Source organism: Ammodytes marinus (genome assembly GCF_949987685.1).
Source record: "Ammodytes marinus genome assembly, chromosome: 1".
NCBI classification, from domain to species: Eukaryota; Metazoa; Chordata; class Actinopteri; order Uranoscopiformes; family Ammodytidae; genus Ammodytes; species Ammodytes marinus.
In genome coordinates, this window is record NC_137230.1 from 8,302,759 (window position 1) to 8,327,203 (window position 24,445).

A 24,445-nucleotide genomic window follows, 5' to 3' on the forward strand; every position below is an offset into this window, starting at 1 on the left:
CACTTAAGGCGTTGACTTAATAGGCTGATGAACTTCAAAGCGGCATATGTCCTCTACCGCACGTACACCATTTCTTTTAAAATCAAAGCTTTGAAGAAAAACCCTCTTGTTTATTCTCACAGACTGATGGCAGAAGGGTTATTATCACGTAGAGCGATCAGTGTGCAAGAAAGTGGTGCAATGCAGTCCTGAAACCTGGGCCACTGATGTATGTGTGCATACAAAGTACACTGTCTGTACTTAGGTGCAGTGTTACTTTGTGTAAAAAACGCTAACGTGCTGATTTTCACCATCTTAGTTTAATGTGTTAGCAATTTGCTAGTTAGCAGTAAACACAGCATGAATGTTCACATTTTATGGCAATCCTTTCTATGGTTGTCGATTTAACTTTAGTCAAAACTACAAATGGTGACACTCAAGGAAAAGTAAGGTCTCGTCATTATCAAAGTCAGTCGGATACGTCGTTTTTAAGGAATCCAAGAAAGAATTCATCAAAGTTCACGAAAATTCCTCCAAACGTTGTTAAAACATTTCAGTTGGAACTGAAGTGGAGAACTGACAAAGGAACAGGCAACATTTGACATACTACTCCGAAAAATGATTTCCTTTGCCAGTTGTGATGTTTAAAAGCGCATAGTCAAACTTAGGGGTTGATTGTTAAAGACGTCCTTCATAATTGCAGCACACAGAGGAAGTTGGTTTTGTCTGAAAGTAATGGCTCCCTTCGCTTCACAAATTGTATATGTTGTGAATTGACAGATTTTTAAAAACGGCATCATTTGTCTTCTAGAAGTTCTTTAGAAAACCGTTGGTGAAATTTCCATTCGGACCTATTGTATTCAAGCTTTTCCTAATATGTATTATTGGCTAATGCTTCGTGGTGATTGTCGAGGTATGAATAGTTTTAAGTGAATCTATAGAGGAACCATGGTGTTGAGTTAATGCGGATGCTTTATAATGCTGGAGCAATATAATTGGGGAGCTGTGTGGACAAGGATGAATTATGATTGAAAGAAGAACATTTTTCAGTTGTCGGGGTCACCTGTCATCTGCCACATTAATAATTACACTGCTGAGTTGGTGATGAACAATCCAATATGGAGGCTTTATCCACCCACTGTCAGGGGCACTGTGATGTTGCCTTTAATAGCTGCATTGAGTCTGGCTTCAGCGTGACTCCCATCAGGCAAATCAAGGCAACCTAGACCCAGGACCCTATTAGTATGCTAATAAAGTCACTTCTCTAATGACTGATTAGCAATTCGGCGGATTTGGTCCCCGCTCGGCTTGTGTACACAAACAAGTGAAATGCTCTCTTAGCACGTGCGCATACTACAGGCACAAGCAGCGTTAATAGTTTTACACATTTATTTTTTATGTTCCTCATTGCTGGCCATTTATCTATAACCGTCCCTCCCTCCCTTCTTTGCTGGCCTGCTTTGTCTGCATTCACCTAGCACAAAGAAAAGGCAAGGCAAGGCAAGTTTATTTATATAGCACAATTCAGACACAAGGCCACTCAAAGTGCTTTACAGGGGCAAGATTAGAATACATAAAACACATTATAAAACATTTAAAAGCGAAAAAAAGAAGCAAATAAAATAAAAATTGCAGGTTAAAATGGAAACAAAAAAGTCTTCAGACTCGATTTAAAAGAACTGAGAGTTGCAGCAGACCTCAAGTTTTCTGGGAGTTTGTTCCAGATGTTTGGTGCATAATAACTAAAAGCTGCTTCTCCTTGTTTAGTCCTAACTCTAGGGACTGTAAGTAGACCTGTCCCAGACGACCTAAGGGTGATTCATTTGTATTATATGTCATTTGAATGTGAGGAAAGCTTAAGCACTTGCATATGAATGACACGTTTAGTTTTGACAGCAAGCCACTGTGTCAGTTTGACTGATCGATGTTTGATAGATATTTATACAGTGGCCTTTAGGGCACAGAACACAGCACTATTACAAATGACATTTTGTTCAACAGCAGACTTAAGTGTTATTGTGTTGGGCACGTAACATGCTGAGGAGCTTGTATAACTCTGGCATGTCTTTCTCCCTCAGTGCTCAGCGGCCTCTGCTTCAATGACTGTCCAGACGATGTCAAGGTAAGAACACTCTCTTTGTTTGTTCACTTTGCTATTGAAGATGAGTAAGAGTTACTCCTCTGTCTGACCTCTGAGTAGCCTGTTCAGATGTGTCTGTCTGTGTGGGTGTACTGTCGCTACCTAGCTCAACAGTCACCATTCACTTTTTCAGCGGCTCTGGTTCCGGAAGTATATTTTCCCACAAGATTTTGTCAAAACCCCCATTGACATTTAATTTTCAGCAATTCCTTAAATAAACCATTTTAAATATGGAACCCCAAGCCAACCAACTAGCCGAACACTTTTACATTTTATTCAGCTTTCATAAACTGTTGAAAAACAGAAGAAAGCAAAGGTAAAAGACTATCTTCATAATATTTTCTGGGAGCGAAGTAACTACTTAGCCCACAATCCATTGCAATTCCCTAGCTTTTCCCAACAAACTATAGTTAAGTGTGCTTCTGTAAAAATGTACACAGACCATCTTTCTAAATGTATCATTTATACAAAACTACACCGAAAGCAGCCGACAGCTACAGTTCTTCTACTTTTTCTCATTCATTTTTGTGGCGTTTTGCAAACAGCTTGTAGGTGCATCGCCACTGGACAGCCGAATTTCACACAAGCAGTAAACCAATCCGAGACATCGCTGTTACGCTCCCCGAGATCAGGAAGAAACCATATTTTTTTTTTAAAACGAGGTTGATATCATACGAACTTGTGTCATATTGAGGAGCATGTACCATTGTTTCACACTGAGGTAGCTCGCAGTAAGCACCTTGGATGGTTATGACATTATGGCTTAGAATCAAATCCACTGTGGAGAAAAATGTATGGGATTTTAACTTTGGGAACCACACTGTTGAGTTCTATTGCACTTACATCCTGCCTTCAGAGTCTGTACTCTTCTTCAGCAGGTATTTTTTTCAACAGGAAGAGAGACTGGAGTATGTCCGTGGGGAGGATCAACTTAATTCTCAGATTTGAATTGGTGATGTGTTTTGGAGCTGTAGGGCAGTATAAGCTCCCTTTGTATGTAAAGTACCAATCTGTTGGCATAGCCTGGGAAAAGAATGCAAAAAGTGGAAAGCACAAAAAGTAAAAGAGATGTGTCCTCATGTGATAAAATAGCACTAGATTTCCACCTGTTTGTGGCACTCCCCCATTCTTTTTTAGGTGATGGGTACAAATAACAGACCTTCAAACTAAAAGTCAGTAGCCCATTCTCACTGTACTGTGTCTCACGCCCTTCGTTGTGGTAGACATTTTCCAATAAAATATCAGTATAAGAACTTTCAAACTGAAGGGCAAATGAATGTCAGCCAGGTGTGCCTGTTTTACTATTCCTGTCCTTGAGGGTGGTGTGTGTTACTTGTTGTTGTTCAGGGACACGTTGACAGTATTAGTCTTTGCTGAGACTGCATTCGCTCTTAATACAAGTTGTAATAATAGCAGGTATCCATTTGTTGTTTAACCTCTGCTCACAATCTGGAAGTTTATGCGGTATCCAAGGCTTTCTGTCTGAGTTGGACTGACAAGGCACAGACACAATTGTCTCTTTAATAATTGTACAACTTTTCCCAAGGAGAAGTTTGTCCTTGCAGTGGTCCACACGTGGCCTTGAACTCCATATGTGGCTCTGCTTTCTAAATGAAAACCTTGGGCAAGAATGTGACATCAGAACATACTTCAATGTACAGTCCCAGTCAGTCAAAGAAAAATAAAAATATAAACAGAGGTGACAACACAAGATGACCCTTGGTTTTAATCCTGTAAAAAGACATGTCTGATATTATATCGGCCCATTGGAAACTATTGAAATCCTGATGGAACATAGCATTAGCTCAGCTGTTCAGAACGGCACTGCTGTCAAAATGTCGATTGGGACGTGCTGTTTCAGACTGTGCAGAGACAATGTAGCACAGTCCAAAATGGCCAGATTGATAGATCGTCATTAAAGGCTTAACAGAACCATACTGCTAAGTATTAGTGCCACTGGAGAGTTGAAAAAAATGAGAAGAGGAAAAAAGAAATTCATTATTCGTTTCGAAAATGAAGTCTAAGATGTTGAGAAAAAAGACGAAATACAATGTTGAAATTAAACTTGACATTTGAAGATGGAAAGTTAATGACTACTAAATAAACGATGCATCCTCGCTACAACCACAATTTTATTGGATCAAGAAGTCCTCTAACCTCGATTAATAAATGCACTCCACTTTATAAGAGTATTCAATATTTTCCCTTCGGTGTTGCAATATATTATTAGTGGAGCTTATGGGACGTCTCGTTTTGGGAAAAATGAGGTTGTAGCCGGTGGTCTACCTCATGACAATAGCAGAGATGTATCGTTTGTGTGTTAATAACGTTTTGCTTATGAATTTTTTTATCTCGGAAGTTCAAATCTGTCAACATCTTTCCAGCTTTACCGCGGTATTTACCTGTCCAGTTTATTGTCAACATTGCATTTCATCTTTTTTCTTTCTCGAAGCGCATCATTGAAAATAGAAAACTTCTCTCTCATGGCCCTCGTACTCTTCCATAGATCCCTAAACATCAGCAGCATAAAGAACTATTTCATTATTTCACCCTCTGTCTCAACACTCACAAGGTAAGCAAGAGAAATGTAACATTCAGGTAACAAAGAATACCATGGAAATCATACCGTGAACCTTTAAACTATAATGCCCCTTTTGAAATACAATGCAGTTAGCTTTGCGCACCTTGTATGTACCCCGAACATGACATGGACATGCCTGATGCTGATTCCTAGGTGGTCATGGAAATCTGACAGTAACACTGCAGTCGAGCATCACTCCTCCATCACAACCAATCTTTCACCAGTGGAAAGCCCCTTTTGCAAAGCACATTAGTTTTGACATCGATAAGCGCCTGCTGCTATTAGAGTTGTTTTTTTTTTTTGCTTTTCTGTGTGTCTACTCCTCCGCCCGTCCTTGTTGTCTAACCGAACGGTATGATGAATGCACTAGACGAGTGGAGCTCACGGCTGCTTCTAGTCCTCTCCTCTGCCATCCATCACCCACTCCATCTTTTCAATTCAGTCTCCCACTCCTATTCTTCTTCTTCTTAGTCACACCTCTCTTGCTCTGTCTCTTTCTGAGTGTAGTAAACTGCTTCTCTAACACTTTGGTAAATAAAGTTATTTTTTTTTCAACAGTGAGTGGGTGGAGTCCTGAAAAGAGACTAGTTCACACACACACACACACACACACACACACACACACACACACACACACACACACACACACACACACACACACACACACAGCTATAGCCTATACAGTGGATGGCAGTGGCCTTAACACTATAGCACCTTTAAAAATAAAGAGTTTATGAAGTGCCTTGTGCAGAATGACAGGACACAGTTAAATTAAAACAGTTCAAGCTGAGAGAAGGCAAGGAACACAATTAATAAAAAAATATAAAAAAATATAAAGTTTTTGTCTCCCCCTTTCTTTCTTTTTTGACCTCATTTCTATTCTTCTCTCACCTGATCCCTGACTGTCACAGCATGATAAAGGGCCAAGTCGTGTACGTCCTTGTGTGTAACAGGTGACATTATGAGTAGCTGATGTTAAGCGAAGGATGGCTCCACGGATCTCTTCATTTGTTGTCATCCGTTAATAACAAAGAGATAGGACACTGTGTCGGCCCACACGGGCTCAAAAAAACACACAGCCGTCCCATTGGTTTATGCTCAGTTAGAATCATGCCAGCCAGGTCAGGCATCTGCCATGTCAACCCTGGTGAAAACAAAGCTAAAGAAAAACTACACAAGGTCACGGTGGCCTGTCAACTGGCCTGTCTGTCTTTCTTCTACCCATTCTCTTGCTTGTCTTTCTGTATTTCTATTCAAGCTCCACTGGTTTTCTGCCTGACTTCTTTCACCCTCACTGACTGACAGCGGATGTGGAAAAAAATACTACGAAATGTGGAATTTTGCCTATTTTTCCATTTATTTATTTTTTAATATATTATTGCATTTGTGTTTTCGCAGCCCTTTGGTGTTAACCAGCCCGGTCCATACGTCATGTACACCACAGTGGACTCCAACGGCTACCTGAAAAATGCCTCAGGTAAGACATTTCTTTCCATCATAGCTTTCACTTCGTCCTCTGCTAACCTATCCACTTCAGTTTTCAGTTTTTTTTTCTGAAAATATCTCTTAGCTCTCATACGTCCACGTCAGTTTTATTAATAGCATAACCTCCTGACAATGACATATGTCCTTACTTTGGCTGATGCATTCTTTTGGAGGATTCTAAGAAAACAAAGGATTAGAAAAAGAGAGACCTTTTTGTTTTTATGTATTTGTGTCTTTCACTCTTTCTTTTTTTTGCATCATCTGCGGCGATAGGCCTGAGGCATTATGTGTTGGGGTTTTACGTAAATACTTCTGTCCCTCTGTGGGTCTATTTGTCCAGGCCATTCTTTTGAGCGCATTATCTCATGAACTCTTTGAGGGAATTTCTTAAACCTTGCACAAATCACCAAGGATGAACTGATTAGATTGGACACAATATCTCAAGAACGCTATGAAGGACAAATTTAGCACAAACTCACACTTTGATTAGTAGATGACTTGATAACATTTAGGAGGTCTATGGTCTAGGTCACTGTGACCTCGCGTACTGTGAGAGCAATATCTCTCACAGAGAACTTTTTAAGGGATTTTCTTGAAATGTTTGCACAGATGTCGAGTCTGACTAAAAGATAAACCCTTTCATTATGGAGGTCAAATGTGACTGTGACCTTACATATTGTGCAGTCGCAGTAACCTTGTACCATATTGTACATTATTAGGAGCTTTACCTTCTTTTAAAGCTTTACCTACAACAACTTTACTTTCACCCTTCTGTAATTGTATGCACTCTAAATAAGAACATTTCCTCTGTATCTCAAGACACACAGCTTAGGTAGAAGGGCAGCTAAAGAAAACGCAAAAAGAAGGTTCTCCCAAAGACCCCCTCAAGTGAATAAATCTGTTTTATGAGGTTATAATGCTCGCTCCATGATCTTTTTGGACTGTGTGGTCTTAGTTCTTCTTATTCAGTCCACATTTTAAAGCAATTAGGCCAGTTTTCAAGACATATCCTCAAGCCAGGAGCTGCTGCAGTGGCACTGCCTATGGGGTAAAGTGTTCTTATAGTTTCTGCAAGGCTATTGCTATGAATAACTGTGAAAGTGTGCAAATCTGTGGAGGCCATTTTTCCTCTGACCTTCCTTCCATAGCAAAGCATAACGCAACAAGCTTTAGTTTTGGGATGTTCTCCTTTCACTGAAGTCCAAGCTATACATACCTTGGACCTTTCTAGAAAGGAACAGTGTCTTTGTTACAATTTGAAAAGACACACAAGATGTAGATGTGGTTGGTCTTGCATCTTATTCTTCTGCAGTCCTATTTATATATGTATATATATATATGTATATATATATGTATATATATATATACATATATATATATACATATATATATATATGTATATATATATATATTGACCAAGTACATAAGGGGTAATGATGATAATTTTTTTAATCTATCTCGAACAACAACATACTGTAAAAGAATTCAAAGAAAAGAAAATCACTGTAGACGAGATAAGACACAAACATGGCTAACTCAAAAACTTTTGATCCATCAAAAATAAAAGAGGTTGCATTGGAAAAGGAGGCAGAAGTATGGTGCTTACAGTGGAGGAAAACAGTATTTGACCCCTCACTGATTTTGTACGTTTGCCCACTTACAATGAAATTAACGTTCTATAATTTCAATGCTAGGTTTATTTTAACAGTGAGAACAGACAGAATATCAAAAAGAAAATCCAGAAAATCACATAAAAAAAGATAGAACTTATTTTGCATTTCATTGAGTGAAAAAAAGTATTTAATGCCCTATCAAAACATCATTTAGTACTTGGTGGAGAAACCCTTTTTGGCCAGCACAGAGGTCAGATGTGTCTTGTAGTTGATGACCAGGTTTGCACACATCTCAGAAGGACATTTGGACCACTCCTCTTTGCAGATCCTCTCCTAATATTTAAGGTTTTGAGGCTGTCGCTTGAGCTTCAGTTCCCTCCACAGATCTATTGGATTAAAGTCCGGAGACTGGCTAGGCCACTCCATGACCGTAATGTGCTTCTTCTTGAGCCACTCCTTTGTTGCCTTTGCTGTACGTATTTTTAGGGTCATTGACCTGCTGGTAGACCCATCCATGACCCATTTTTACGGACCTGGCTGAGAGAAAGAGGTTGTCACCTAGTATTTCATGGTACATGGCCCCATCCATAGTTCCCTCGATGCAATGAAGTCCACCTGTCCCCTTAGAAGAGAAACACCCCCAAAGCATAATGCTTCAACCTCCATGCTTAACTATGGGGATGGTGTTCTTGGGGTCATAGTCAGAATTCCTCTTCCTCCAAGCATGGCGAGTCACTATGATACCAAAGAACATGATTTTGTTCTAATCTGACCACATCACCTTCTCCCAAGCATTCTTTGAGTCGTTAAGGTGTTCATTGGCAAACTTCAGACTGTTCTGTACATGTCCCTTCTTGAGCAGGGGGACCTTACGGGCTCTACAGGATTTCAATCCATTACGACATAGTGTGTTACCAATGGTTGTCTTGGTGACTGTGGTCCCAGCTGCCTTGGGATCATAAACAAGCTCCTCCCGTGTAGATCTGGGCTGATCCCTCACCTTTCTCATGATCATTGATACCCCACAAGGTGAGATCTTGCATGGAGCCCCAGACCAAGGGAGATTGATGGTCATTTTGTGTTTCTTTCATTTTCGAATAATCGCACCAACAGTTGTCTCCTTCTCACCCAGCTTCTCGCCAATGGTTTTATAGTCTATTCCGGCCTTGTGCAGGTCTACAATCTTGTCCCTGATATCCTTAGACAGCTCTTTGGTCTTGCCCATGGTGGGGATGTTGGAGTTTGATTTATTGACTCTGTGGACAGGTGTCTTTTACTGTATACAGGTAACAAGTTGAGACAGGTGTGTTTTATAGAGGAAACTAGTTGAGATTAGGAATACTTTTTTAAAGCACGAGGACTAATCTGTGTGAGCCAGAATTCTTTATAATACAAATACTTTTTTCACTCACTGAAATGCAAAATAATCTATATCTTTTTTTAATGTGATTTTCTGGATTTTCTTTTTGATATTCTGTCTATCACTGTTAAAATAAACCTAGCTTTAAAATTATAGACCGCTCATTTCTTTGTAAGTGGGCAAACTTACAAAATCAGTGAGTGATCAAATACTTATTTCCTCCACTGTATATAATCCTGCCCCTACTTACAATTTTACAATTTACAATATCATATTAGAGAAGAGCCCTGGAAGTTCAATTCTGTTGCGCCTTGACTTGGATTGTTTTTTTTTCATGAATTTTCGATTGGAAAAACAACTCCACTTTGTGTATTCTCACGAGGCTACTCCCTGCTGTTAACAAGTCCTGTCAACATCTAGTTGTGTTTGAACCCAAACAAGCTATCACGCTGTCGGTAGGAGGTCTCAGTCACCGTTCACCCTCTGACATAGATTGTGAGTAGTATTTCCTGTCGGAGCACTTTGTGACTCCAGCTTTATTGATTATTACGTTGTAACCTGTCGAATCACTGGGTATCTTAGAAGTATAAGACATGTCTGCCTTCCTAAGGCTGATGAATGCCCTGCCCTACTATTTCAGACAAATACAAATAGAAAGATACATAGGTAGAGAGAGATTGATGCATGGAACGATTAGACAAGACATCGAGGGCTGCTCTGCTTAGCCGTATTAGCTGCGGTGAGCCTAGTAAGTTGATGTTACATTGTGCGAAGGACACAGAGCTGCACGAGGACAAGATGCACTGGCAGCCCGGGGTCAGGGATATATATAGTCTGGGTGTGTGTGTTCCCTTGTGCATCATAATCTCGCTTTGTCAGATTTCATTGTTTCATTTAAACGTTGGCACAGTTGGAGTATATACATATTTAAAGGATGAGTAGACCGATCACAGTCTTACATCATTATTATTTCATCACCATTAGACAGCCATTGGCCCCTGGCTACAAAACCAGTGTTAAAAATAATCTTCCGATGGCGGACCAACGCTTATTTTCTTGTAGGCGCTTCGAGTCCAAGCTTAAAACACATGGAGTGGTCAAAGTATCAACACTATTCACCCTGTGTTTAGTTGTCTTAAAACATGACGAAGCCCACACATTCCACTTGCTCATAATATGTAGTTTAATGGACACAGAGGAGACAGGAAAGGAGGGGGAGGGCTATCACTACCCACGCCAACAGCAGAGAAGATAGGGAGCGATATGTAGAATCCCACAGGATATGGAGGCAGTGAGAGTTTTAAAATCATACTAAAGTGAGACGCTGAAAACAATCCACTAGTGTGTTTTTCGATTTTTCAAGCCAAACTGACAAACACCTGAAACATTGGCTGGTGAAAACAGTAGGTATTGATATCAAAAATCAATTTGCATTTTTCTGCATTGCTTCTGATCCTAGAAATGCTTCAAAGTCCCACCAAGGGCAAAAGTATGTGGACACTCGTGCATTGTAATTATCTCATTGCAAAACCATGGGCATTAATATGGAGCCTCCACTCTTCTGCGAAGGCTTTGAAAAATAGTTTTGAATCTTACCTCAGGGACTTACTCCTATTCAAGTAGGGGAGCATAAGTGAAGTTTGCCAGCTCGCAATCTGTGTTCTAATAAGTTATTTGGGAAGGACTTAACAATATGGATCACGATACATTGGTCACGTTGTAACAGTAGACCATGATGCATTGCGATACGATGCACTTTGCCACAACACCAGAAATAGCATACTGCAGTTCAAGGCAATTAGCTGTACTGCAACATCTGGAGCAGAGGTTGTAGGGGAGAACGGGGTAATTTGTCACATGGGTTGGATGTCACATTCGTTATATCTCGCCACCAGAGCGCGCTAGCTCTGAAATGTTGATATAAAAAAGGTCCAGAATTGGGATCAGAGGTCACATACATAGACTTCCTTGGAGGAAGACAGCTGCATTTCAGGTGAGAGGATGTTTTGTGTTTTTCATGTCAAATTCAAAATATTTTGCTTCTCAGTATTTTTCTTCTAGGCTTTTACACAATGGGTTTATAACAAAACACTTGTTACCCTCAGAAAGTGTGAAGGGTAAACTATAGTTTAGATTGTGGTTAGCAAGCTAATTAGTTGTCAGATGGTTGTTGGCCTTGATGCTAGCAAGAAATTCAAGTTGGGGTTGGTCGTCAAATTTTTTGGGGGGTTGGTTGTCACATGTTATCTCAAGGCTGCAGCCAGAAAAGGAACCCAATAACGAAAGAAATTGTCAAGCTGTATCCTCACGACACCCCAGAGAAGGAAAGAATAGAGCAGGAAAAGGCAGCTAGCAAGCAAAAGAAAAAAGGGCAACAAAATCAAAACAACCCAGCGCATCCCAAACTAGACCAGCTGCCAAGGCTACAGTAAGTTATGTAGGCCTATTTGTCAACTTGACAATGCAATTAAACATTCAAATTTGGTTCTGCCTCCTTGCCTTCTTTTTAAGATTTTTCCCATTAAGATAACATTGTGACAAACAACCCCATAGTGTGTGACAACCGACCCCTTGATGGGGTTGGTTGTCACAATGTGTCAGAGTGTCTTTGATGGTAAATTACTTCTTCATTACAATAAGTTGGAAAAAAAGAGAGACACACATTTCTAGCCAACACCTTAAGCTTCAATTTAATGTAGGAATGGCTATTGACAGATGTTTTGGTGATGAGCAATTCTCACTAGAGTAAAAAGTGTGCCTACTTACCCCGTTCTCCCCTATTTCACATCCATTTTTTTTTTATATATATACATGTCAATTTTTTGGAGCTGGAAATCGAAACATATATCACGAAAATAAATGTCACATTAAATTGCCATATCAATTTTTTTTTTGCGCAGCCCTAGTTCTAATGCATCCCAAGGGGGTTGTATGTTGTGAGGTCAGACCAGTCAGGTTATTTCAGCACAGAACTGATTTTTATTATTTATTAGACCTTGCTTTTTGCATGGGGACATTATCATTTTGAAACCGGAAAGGGTATTCCTTAATATGTTGCCACAAAGTCAGCAGTATAGTTAAGAGCAATTGCTGTTAATGTAATAAAAACCCAAACTGACAGTTTCTTTAAAAATGGATGTGGAACTCTGAAAAACAAAATACTGGCAAACAGGCAAAAAAATAAAAAAAATTGTCACAAAAATAGGAAAATCCCTCCCAGGCATTCAGAGGTGAAATGAAGCAGGATGCTGCATACTATTTAGACTGTGAAGCGCCTGCTTTACTTTTCTCCAGGGATCATCCATATTTCATGCGACTAAAACGCTCCCCACAAGTACACAAACACATAGTTTAAAGATATATGATAAACTGTAGGTAGATATATAATTAAGGTGGTATCCTATTTTTAGACATTGTTTTCACTCAGCAAGTAAGTGTCTTAATTGTGAAATGTATTTGGATCCTTGGAGTGTCTTCGTGTTTTGTCCTATTTTGTATATGTGGTAAGCAGAATCCCCTTATTTTTTATTTCATTTTTTTTTAAACATTAGGATATAACACTCAGCCCATCATAACTTCACTTTATATTTCCAATGTGTGTTTGACTGGAGTGCAGGGAGGGAGAGAGGATGAGAGCAAGAAAGTGGCCAAAGGCTTCGCCGGCACAACTCCCCAGATCCCTCATTTAACGGCAGCAAAGTGCTGCCAGGGAGCAGGCAGCTTGTTTGCGTGCATGTGTCTGTGTGTGTGTGTGTCTGCGTGCGTGTGTGCGCTGATTTAAAGTGTATTTATTCTGTAGCTTGTAGCTCGGGGAACAGCCAGCGAGACTGCCAGAGATGAGCAATGATGGGGCCAGACTCATACACACACACACACACACACACACACTATGTCTGGGCCTCTCCACTGAGGCCACACGATCTTCACTTACCCTTCACCCTCCTAGAGCAGAGAGGAGAAGGAGACATTATCATATGCTGAGAGACAAGGGCCAAGAAATGTGTGAATGGAGCTACTGTAGAAAAAGAGGAAGAAAAAGGTCAAAGGACAGACAGATGGGGAGTGATTGAATGATGTCAGATGGAAATAACAGTGTAAGTAGAGGAGGACAGGGAGAGGCAAGGTTGAGAAAAGGAGGGAAATGGGTCAGAAGATATCAGGAACTATGGAGAGATTATGATGGCTTGGAGAAGAGGTATCTCTCTCACACATACACACACACACTCACTCACACGTATGTAGGAAATGCATATCTCACGAAGGCATATTACAGTGATAATGCCACCATCTTATCTGGCAAATAAAGGTCAACACTGAAAAGGTTCCTCTCAAACTCTCTGTGTGTGTGTGTGTGTGTGTGTGTGTGTGTGTGTGTGTGTGTGTGTGTGTGTGTGTGTGTGTGTGTGTGTGTGTGTGTGTGTGTGTGTGTGTGTGTGTGTGTGTGTGTGTGTGTGTGTGTGTGTGTGTGTGTGTGTGTGTGTGTGTGTGTGTGTGTGTGTGTGTGTGTGTGTGTGTGTGTGTGTGTGTGTGTGTGTGTGTGTGTGTGTGTGTGCCGCAAGTATACCTGTGTAAGTAAAGTACATATGTGTTCATGTTTTTTTTCCTAGGCTTGCACATATTCTTTAGTCTGTGTGTAATTTGACCATATGTGCTCTGTGTGCCTTTTTTGACCTTGTTGTGTGTGTGTGTGTGTGTGTGTGTGTGTGTGTGTGTGTCTACGTAGCAGACAGTGGTGTGCCATGTCCCTTACTAAGCAGGTTGGATGGATGAGCGCGGGCTGTGATTCTGACAACACCACACCTCATTATCAACTGACTCCTGCTGAGACAGGGAGAGCGGGGGGGAGAGGGAGACAGGTGGGGCGCTGGAGATAAATAGTTTAAGTTATTCATTAACAACCCTTTTTATATTCCTCTCTCCTTTTCTCATTCTCACTGTGGACAATCTCATAGACAATGCAAGGGAAAAAGCATTGCAATGTGTTTCCCTATGGGTTCCAGTGCACACAAGAAAATAGGGTAACATTGTTCCAAGTGCAGCTTCCAGTGGCAGTATTAAGATTAGGGCTGAAAAATGGGGATCTTGATTCATATATCTTCGCGAGCTCATATTCCCCTATGCATTAAAGTCACACTGCATGTTCACTTTTTTGCTTGGGAAGAATTTCAGCTGCTATATTTAAAAGACAATTAGCTACACAATGTAAAACTAAAATGAGATGTATCATTCACTCAAACAACTCAATAGATGTTGAGAATTGCCAGTGTTCTTCCTTGAAGCCCCTACATATTGATCCTGTAGAATTGTGTTTTAACCAAGAAGCGGACGTGAGCTGCTGTAGCCTACTAACACAAATCACACAACACATTATTTGTGTTTGATACCAATATGTATTCATTTATCTAACTGCTCCACCTTAAGTTTCACTTTCATTTCTGATCAGTTTCAAAAATCTGATCTGCTCAGCGGACAGTGGGGTCAGTCTAAAATCAGATGATCACTTAGAAGTCAAAAAGCAAAATTATAAAATAAAGTTTATCTCTCTATATCAGTCCACCTGTCGTTCTCCCTCCACTACACACTCTGTCACTCTGACAGCATCGGCTAAAAAATAAATATTAAAAAGTAAATAAACTCCTGATGGCATCAGATAAAAAAAAACTATTGACGATCAATCCCAGATGGACTATTCCATGGCAAATCGTCACAACCCTATTGAGCAGTGGGATATAGATTTCACTTTCTTGCCTTTTCTTTTTGCGAAATGATGTGTGGCCAAAATACACCATTTCCCTTTGAGGTTTGTTCATTATTTTGACTGGAGAATTCACTGTTCCTTTAAGCCGTTCCCATTACACACTTTGGATAGAAATCCAGCCCCTCATTACATTAGCTTCTTTGAACCTAACATATTTGGTGGTTAGTGCCACCACGCTGCAAATTGAAATAAAATGAATAACGGTACAACGCTAACAGGCATAAAGAAAGAACGGTTACAAACTGTGGGGGTAGTTAGCTGTGTCCAGACGGAACGCGTGTGTCTATGGTGCCAAAGACCATTATGCACAGACAGGGGAGCAGATGAGAAAAGAGGAAGAGAAGGAGGACATCTGGGAGAAAGAAGTGACAGAGAGAGAGGGAGGACAGACGGAGGATGAGTGCTGCTCGTATAGGGAGGAGAATCATAACAGACCCGGATCAATGTGGAGCCTTCTGTGGTCTGTCCAATTAACCTAATGAGTTCAGGGGATTAGCAGCGGCACGCTCACACACACACACACAGAAACACACACACAAAGATCACACACAATCATTGAACATACACAACCTTTGAAACTTTGATCAAATTCAAATGGAAAAGTGTGTGTGTGTGTGTGTGTGTGTGTGTGTGTGTGTGTGTGTGTGTGTGTGTGTGTGTGTGTGTGTGTGTGTGTGTGTGTGTGTGTGTGTGTGTGTGTGTGTGTGTGTGTGTGTGTGTGTGTGTGTGTGTGTGTGTGTGTGTGTGTGTGTGTGTGTGTGTGTGTGTGTGTGTGTGTGTGTGTGTGTGTGTGTGTGTGTGTGTGTGTACACACGTCTGTGTGTGTGTGGACATGACTTGAAGCTATTCATGTTGCTTTTTGCCGCATCACGGCGGTCACTCAAGCGGTGTGGTAAAAGTCGACCTCTTGTGCTCGGCCGTCACACTGATCTATGGGCCACAGTGTAGCCCATGTTTTCAGAGACCTCATCATGTCAACAGTGTGGCGTAACCTTTTTATATAACCCTTTTTATTGCACAGTAGTGGGAGAAAAGTGGCTAGGTAGGAGATAGGATTGGGGGTGGATGAGAGAACTCAAAAAGGCTTGAAAGGGGGGAAATGAGAGGCTGCAGAGCAGAGTGTAAACTATACTGTAGAGTGGGGTTGCAGAGCAAAAATATGTCTGGAACAAAAGTGAAAAAAAGATGGCAGTCGGGTGGAGAACGGAGAGATGTGAACAGGACGATATATTGGATTGAAAGTGGAAAAAGGGCTGGAGGGATAACACTCTGCACTCACACATGGAAAATGACTACTGATCAGGCTTGGCCTGTTTTTTTTTCTTTCTTTTGACTGTTTTTCACTGCTTCACCTCCCTCCTCCATCTCTTCTCGCCCTCCTCTTACTTTTCTACTCGTCTTTTAATTCTGTTTCTCTTCTCGCCCTGCAATCTCTCCCTCTCTGCATCCGTTTTTTATGGATACCATAAATTGTGACGAGACTGTTATCGCTTTAATTTGTCACCATTGTTGTTCTCTGCCGGCGCTGTTGATCCAAACAACCTTGGGGTTTTTTAATGAATGAAATGATTGTGCGTGTCTTCATGTATAATGTGCCTCATCACTCGTAGTAAAACTATGAAGTTAAAATGTATCTTGTCCTCCTCAGTTTGTTTTTAGGTTGCACTGACTTTGACCATGTTTTTCATCCATACTAGTGGCAGGGCTGTAGGGATGCCATTGTCAGTGTGTTGGTACACCACTCGAACTTACGTTCAAAATGTAAATATCTAAACAACTATTGGATGGATTGTTATGGTAATTGGTACACACACACCCATGTAGTACTTAAAATAGATGGTAATCATGTAGGTGATCCACAGATGTTTCCATTATATCACCATCTTTGGTTAAAAAAGTAATACTTTATATCTCCCCAGATGCACATTTTAGTTGCTGATATGATATCTAATTACATTTGACTTACTTTATGTACTTTGACCAGATATATAAACATAGCAAATACATGACAAATAATATTCTCACCACCCTTGGTTGTACTTTTTGTTTTAATGCCGATTAGCAAATGTTAGCAAAAGTTCTTCCCCATCAAACCCATGCGACCATGTCTTGACCCTCCATAGCATTAGGATTACATTATAGCATCATCATCATTGCTTTGTAGTTAGATAGAGTTGTTGCTGTGTTTTTCTCTCTCTCTTATACAAAAACCAAAATGAAAGTGAGGTTAGACATCACTGAGTAGACACTTCATGGACATAGGACCAATTTATAGCAAACTCACCTTTTCTATTTGATTGAGTAAGAATAACTAGAGTGATGAAGGCTGCATGTCTAAGTTCTGCTCTCTCTCTCTCACACACACACACACACACACACACACACACACACACACACACACACACACACACACACACACACACACACACACACACACACACACACACACACACACACACACACACACACACACACACACACACACACACACACACACACACACACACACACACACACACACACACACACACACACACACACACACACACACACACACATAAGGTGTAATTTTGGTCCCCTGGGTGCTGGTGTTAACATGCTGAACTGCTGTAGTGTTTGAAAGGCAGTACAAAGCTGAATGATGATAAGGACAGAACTATAAAAGCCCTGTACATCCCTCACCTCACACACATTTACACTCAGATGCATGTATAAAAACTTTTTTTTCCTCTGCGTGTGTGTGTATGTGCTTGTGTGTGTGTGTGTGTTCAGGATGGCTCATGGCTCCACCCCTCCGTCTCTGCAATTTGCTCCTTTTATCGCTATCAGGGGAGCAAATGGTTTCTATAGCGACAGCCAGGCACTGAGAGTTTCTTTGAAAACATTTTTTTTTTCTTTTTAGTTTTGAAGCCCTGGGTGTATAGGGAATGAGTTGGAGAGGGAGAATGTGAGTGTGTTTTTCCGCTGCATGCCAATTACCTCTCTGACCATATTTCCTTTCTCAATAAATGGGCGGGATCATTTCAATTCAAATTTGTTATATTTTATATATTCCCTATTTCCTTCTGTGCCCATACACACACCGGATTCAGTGTCAGACTATACATGTCTCCCCCGGGACTGGACAGTGTTTTTCATGACAATATGTGTCATAAAACCTTGGCAGATGGACTCACACATACACACACATTAACATGCTGTAGGTCCCTCACAGGCATTTGTGACCTCTGTCTGTCGGCCTCGATTTTGCCTCAATTGTTCACTAGTTTTCCCTTCTTATGCCCACAAGTAAAGTGTGTCCTCTTCAATATTGTAGATGGTTTTTATCCCAAACTCCTAGCCGTGGTCTGGCATTCTGTTCAGAGAATAATGAGTAAGGATGATGTCAGGACGGTCAAAATGCATTTCACCGAGCGCTAAGACTTGCCCTGCAAACCCCTGTAGGCAAAATAGAATTTACATATCTGTAATCCTGGGATCCACACTGTGACATCTAAAATCATTCAATGTGCCTATGCAGTGTCTCCAATTGGTTGCAGCCCAGACTGTCAGCCTCGGTACACCGTGACTGCTAGCATGCATGAGTGTACATCAATGTTGGGTCAAACTGAAGAGCTTCATAATATAAAGCATTCAGGTGTATTTGTATTTATATTTATTTATATGTGTATTTTAAGTCTTAAAAAGCTTTGAATTCAGTTTCCTCAAACATAAGCATTATTATCTTTTTTGTTAATGGTCATGACTCTTGAATTGAAGTCTTAAATATTGTCCCTTACCAGCTGTAAGTCTTAATTTAAAAACCCAGGGTCCAAATGCAGAATGTTAAGGTCATGTTCAGCCCTGTGTAGACTGCAGAATCAGCACACGTGGGCCGATATTTCTAATGGACATGAAACACTTCAGTTTTTGGAATAAATGGAGAGAAATTAAACTGCTACTTCTAGTGACTGTTGTGTATTTTATTATTTCTTTCTCTATTTCTCTGAGCTCAAATTAGACTGTAATGTTTATGTGTGTATGTTTGTTATTATGGATTCCTTTCTTCATATTATTGCCTGCGCTTTGAAGCACTTAAACTAACAAGTGTCATGCGTATTGTGCTCACAAAAGTCTGTATGTGCTGGTTTCTCCAAACTTTTTAAATGAGGAGTACAAACACACAGACCCACACACACACACACACACACACACACACACACACACACACACACACACACACACACACACACACACACACACACACACACACACACACACACACACACACACACACACAAACACCAGATGAGCTGCTTGTGCTGCTTTGAATCCGCTTGGTCTTCTAAGAGATGGATTGTGGGCTGTCAGTCATGTGTAAGAGGGGAAGTCACTGCCAAGGGCCTCCCCTGGCTCTGCCATAGGGAGATGGGACAAATACACACTTACACACTCCCTCATACACACACACACACACACACACACACCAAACACAGACACTCCGATGCACCGCTCTGCATAATACCCATTTCCAACCCGTCGTGTTGTGAAAAGGCTTTGCTCCAGCCATGGTCACATTTCCTAGCCAGTCTACACAATCCCACACACATTTACACTCACACAACACACTCAGCAGACACTAAGCCAGGCTTCCTGCCTGCATCGTAACCCTGCTTGATCCTCCATCACACACACACACGCACGCACGCACACACACACACACACACACAGACAAACACTCTCTCTCTCTCTCAACTCCACTCCAACCTGCTGAGTGGCTGAGTGCATGCCATCCACCTCTTGCCTTGCCCACTGATGGAAAGCAGCAATCTGTCGAAACATCAAACCAAGACTGACTTAAAGGTCCAATCCCCTCAAAAAGCCTGTTCTGCCTAGCCCGGTGTGAAGTCCAGAGTGATGCTGATTTTAAGAAAGCTTCGCCCATCTGGATCCACACTATAATAAGATAACACTCCTACATTGGTCTATGGTACAGTCAGTGAACTGTTAATAGCCATGTGTCTGGTATTTGATTGGTGGGTATCAAAGACAAGAAACGCCATTAACATAAAGGCCACCTCATATTACATCATAAATGCATGGGTAGGTGAAGGGGACTTTGTTTGTTGTTGGCCGTTGGCAGAGTTGCTCAATATGAGCAGGAAAACTGAAACTGAAAACTTGGTTTAATCTAGTAACTGTTGTTGCCTTCGTGGCTTTATTGCATGTACTGTGGGTCTAAGACCAGTTATACCCAGTGTGTTGACAAGCTTCTACAGGCATACTTGCTCACTTTTACATTTTTGCATACATCATTTACATCATTTATCCTATACCTATGTATTTGTGTGATGTATGGTTGATAATAATAATAATGATACATTTTATTTATATATCGCTCTTCTCTCACTCAGAGCGCTTTACAAAAACAAAACAATAAACAAACAAAAAGAACACGTAGAGTTGGGTTGGTGGGTGAACTAGGGGTAGGCGGAGGAGAAGAGATGGGTCTTGAGTTTGGACTGGAAGATGGTGAGAGACTCAGAGTCACGGATATGTTGGGGGAGGCTGTTCCAGAGCCTGGGAGCTGCCCTGGATAAAGCTCTGTCGCCAAGGCTGATGGTGACTATGGTTCATATCGACTTGTTCTATGTAAAGACCTTTAAGGCCTATTGTTGGTATAGGTTTTGTATTTCTTTATAGTTTTATAATACAGCAGCTAGGCTTGAAAAGAGCACCATCAAAAGTGTTGACCTCCACAGACTTCTCCTTCAGTTGTGTGGAGGTATGTCAGCTCCCTCTGTGTTTCCTTGGTAACAATATGACTGGTCAGGCTAAGCATGTCGCTGGCCATTATGTGACTTCAGTCTTCTCCTGCAGATTCCCAGCAGCATTGTATGTGTTTCTCATACACTATAGAAGAAAACACACATTAGCACTGTTTTCTTTATCAGGCCGCATGTCACCATGGAACAAAACGTAACGATAACAGCCATGCTAGCACCTCAAAGAGACTGTCCCTATAGGCACAACAGTGCTATAAGATAAATGCTGACATCCGAATACTATCATGGTCACAGAGAAAATGCTAATATGTAGCAGGTAGGATATTTACCTTTTTCTTAGTTTAGCATGCTAACATTTGCTAACTAAACGCAAAGAACATCTGAGTCTGATGGTATATGACTTCAATGGATGGATAAACACTTTAATCTGCTGGTGGCGCTATCTTTAAATTCATTGAATCTCCAAAGTTGTTAGGATTCATCCTTTAAATACCGTAGATGTGTTAACAAAATTCCATGGCAATCCATTGACTACCTGTTATATGTCACTTAAAAACAGTCAAATGTAAACCTGACGTTAGTGCTAAAGGATATTACCATTGATGGCATTGCATCTGTTATTTGTTGAGATGTTTCAGTGTGGAGCAAAGTGGTGGACGGACACAGCCATGGCTATATAAAATGATGGTCATTTTCAACCATATTTTCTATCACTCTGTTTCAGTGAAGAAAAAAAATACAAACTAAAATGCTATACAGCAGAACATAGGTTTCCTCTTTACTGATCTGGTACGATTCTTCTCTCCCTATCTCACACACACACACACACACACACACACACACACACACACACACACACACACACACACACACACACACACACACACTAGTAAATGTCAGATACGCCAGGATTCATCTTCAATGCCTGTTAGAAGTCTTGGCTTTGTAATTCCCAGAACAAGTCAATGTTCATGAAACTGTGCCCAGTTTTTTCCCCTGGAAACAGCCTGTATTTCATTCCCTCTCCCTCTCTATTTATCTGCGGTGTGCGATTAAGGCAATTACGCAGCCCCTTCACAACACCATAACCCAGCACTAAAAAGCTAGTGAAATAGAACACATATTTAGAGATAAATATAGAGGGATAAAGAGAAAAGTCTGATGAAACTGTAGTGTATTTCGTTATGACACATTCTAAGATTAATGATAAATCAGGAGATTGTTTAATTACATACAGAGTTAACTATAAGGGGAGCCAGGAGTAGCTCTCGTGGGTATATGTGTGTGCAGGATAGAAATGTGTATTGCTTAGTGGGGGAAGCCATAGGTGAGATTTCTGTAGGTTACTCAGCATGCACACAAAGGGAGGCTCCGGGGTGACTGTCTTGTATGGGCAATTTAGGACAGTTTGGTGAAGATTGAACAGCTAGTTTATTGGCCCCTGGCTAAGGGGATTGTCCTAAGGTTACTGAATCAGACTTCCTGACCCCAAATGGCATAGCACCTCCAGGGATTGATTAACACAGATGTCCTCTGGACATTGTAGGTCAGAGTTAGTTAGGGTCCACCAATCAGGAGTTAGGCGAGGTGGAGCTTACTGACCTAAGGACCAATCAGATCACTTAGATTGCAGGTTATAGGCCACCACAATTCAGGAAGAGACAGGTTTTTAGCTTACAGGAATTCTTAATGGCTTTTTGTTTTGTGCATGTACCTCTATTAGTTTTTTGGCTACAAACACTTTAACTTTTTATTGGCTTCGTTTTGACTGCAGGATGAGTTTTGTTGCTTAAATAAAAGAATTGTTCCTGAGACCTCCTCATCTGCCTCAAACTGTGTCTCCTTTCATCAACCCACTACCAACGCCGTTTTTCTGAGTAAAGGCCGAAAATATACTGCAAAACGCTTTCTCTGGTAGGCGCTGGCAAAAGTGGATGGTTATATTCAGCGCTCAGACCGACTGGAGCCAAAACATTACCATTACAGCCGTCGTGAACAGCTTTTATTGCACTAATAGCCAACTCTGGTTTTTGTTAAGTTAATGACCCATTTTTTACCCACTGGCTGATTCATTTTTACAATTACGTGCAATGTTCCCAAATCCCAACGTGGAATGCCCAGCTTTATTGGTGCGTTATGACACAGCACTGATCAATTCTGTCTTCTACTATCTCAATTCCGGCATTGGAATACTTTTTCAACATGACTTTGAATGTGTGTAGAGAGCAGGGAACTTCCTAGTCATGTCTGAAAAGATGCCAGTCAAGATGAGGTGAGTCAGTTCAGCCACAGAGTGACATTCCATCGCTATGAAAGTAGTTCCGACCGTAGCGGACTATTTGTTGTACAGTAACCAATGAAAGCATTTCTACATCAATAAAACCAAACTTACAACAATATTCAGCTTCAATTAAGTGTAATAAGCGAGATATCACAAGATACGTATAGGTATGTTCACCTTGTCTGTCTTCATTTCTTGATAGTGATCCATTCGTTATACATTATCCCTTAAATATGAATTAGCACTCAAAACCAGATTATTTTTACTGCAGTAAACTGGACTGGCCTGAGCTGTGTGTCTGTTGAAGTGTTTTTATTCATTGTTCTAACTGGACTGAGGTTAGGCAGAGATTCTCCAAAAAAATCGAGAGACAGAAGCAAAGCTGCTGTGCTCCTCTGCGGCCTGCAATACGCAGTCCATCCACATTAGTTCTGATCACTGGCTGCCTCCAGGCTTTCTCTCTCTCCTCTCTCCTCTCATCCCTCTTTCTCTTTCTCTCTCTCTCTTTCTCTCTCCTTCCCTCTCTTTGGTTTACCACGTAGAGCTTGATTTATTTCGGCTGCACTTGGCAGAGTTGGGTGGCGTGGGCGAGAGACAGCAGCTGAAAGGGGGGAGAGAGAGAGAGAGAGCAGGAGGGAGGCAGGAAGAAATGGAAGCTAAAATGAAAAAGGCCAAATTGGAGTGTTGTAGAAGAGACTAAGGGTTCTGATGAGAACAGTAATATAAGTAAGGATGGAGAGATTTCAGGGAGGGAGAGGGAGGGAGGGAGGGAGAGGTGTTGGACTGGCCTCAGGTGTCTCTGATTTGTATCTTTTATGATTCTCCTTCATGTCAGAACACAAGGTCTAAGCTGCACTCCCGCTGCCTCCATTGCTCCTGCTCTACTGTATGTTTCTTTCTGATCCCTCTCATTTACTGGAGCATGATTAGCCTTATCACTAGACCTCTAACCCAGTCATGGCCAGGACAGGTGAGCTAATTGCATTAAATTACATAAACCTTGAATGATCCCTATGGGGAAAGCAGGGCTGCTGTAACTACTGTTTCAAATCATCATTAAGGCAAATAGAGTTTATGTTAACATTGTTCTAGTGGAAGTAGGAAGGTATGACTGAAAATGTGTAAAGCTTATGGGCTACAGACAGCACATGTTAAAGGTGCTGCAAAACATATAGTATGTTAATGTGACAATGAAATATGTAGAACTATGGGTATATTAAAAATGTATATAAAAATCTACATATGCAACGATACAATACAGGAGGGTGACTGGGGACACAAAGGCAGGAATGGGGGTGACCTTTATGTCATACATAAAATAAGTATAAATGATGGATTACCATATTTGGACTGTATTTATTTTAATTGACGTAGTGTTCTGTCCCTGTAGAACACTATGGCTGATTCTCATTACGGGGCAGCTTGTCCAGATGTGTTGAGAAGAGAGCAGGCACCGCTAAGCAAGGGAAAGAGAAAAATGTTG

The 24,445-nt window shown here is 41.0% G+C and overlaps 1 protein-coding gene across 1 annotated transcript in view; it reads left to right on the forward strand.

The window, feature by feature from the left end:
• Positions 1 to 24,445, forward strand: part of itfg1 (integrin alpha FG-GAP repeat containing 1) — a 140,467-nt gene that overhangs the window by 101,149 nt on the left and 14,873 nt on the right. Inside the window, exons 13-14 of the mRNA XM_080033189.1 lie at positions 2,058 to 2,101; positions 6,099 to 6,177. Coding sequence (XP_079889315.1) covers positions 2,058 to 2,101; positions 6,099 to 6,177 — 123 coding nt within the window. The remainder of the gene's footprint in view (positions 1 to 2,057; positions 2,102 to 6,098; positions 6,178 to 24,445) is intronic.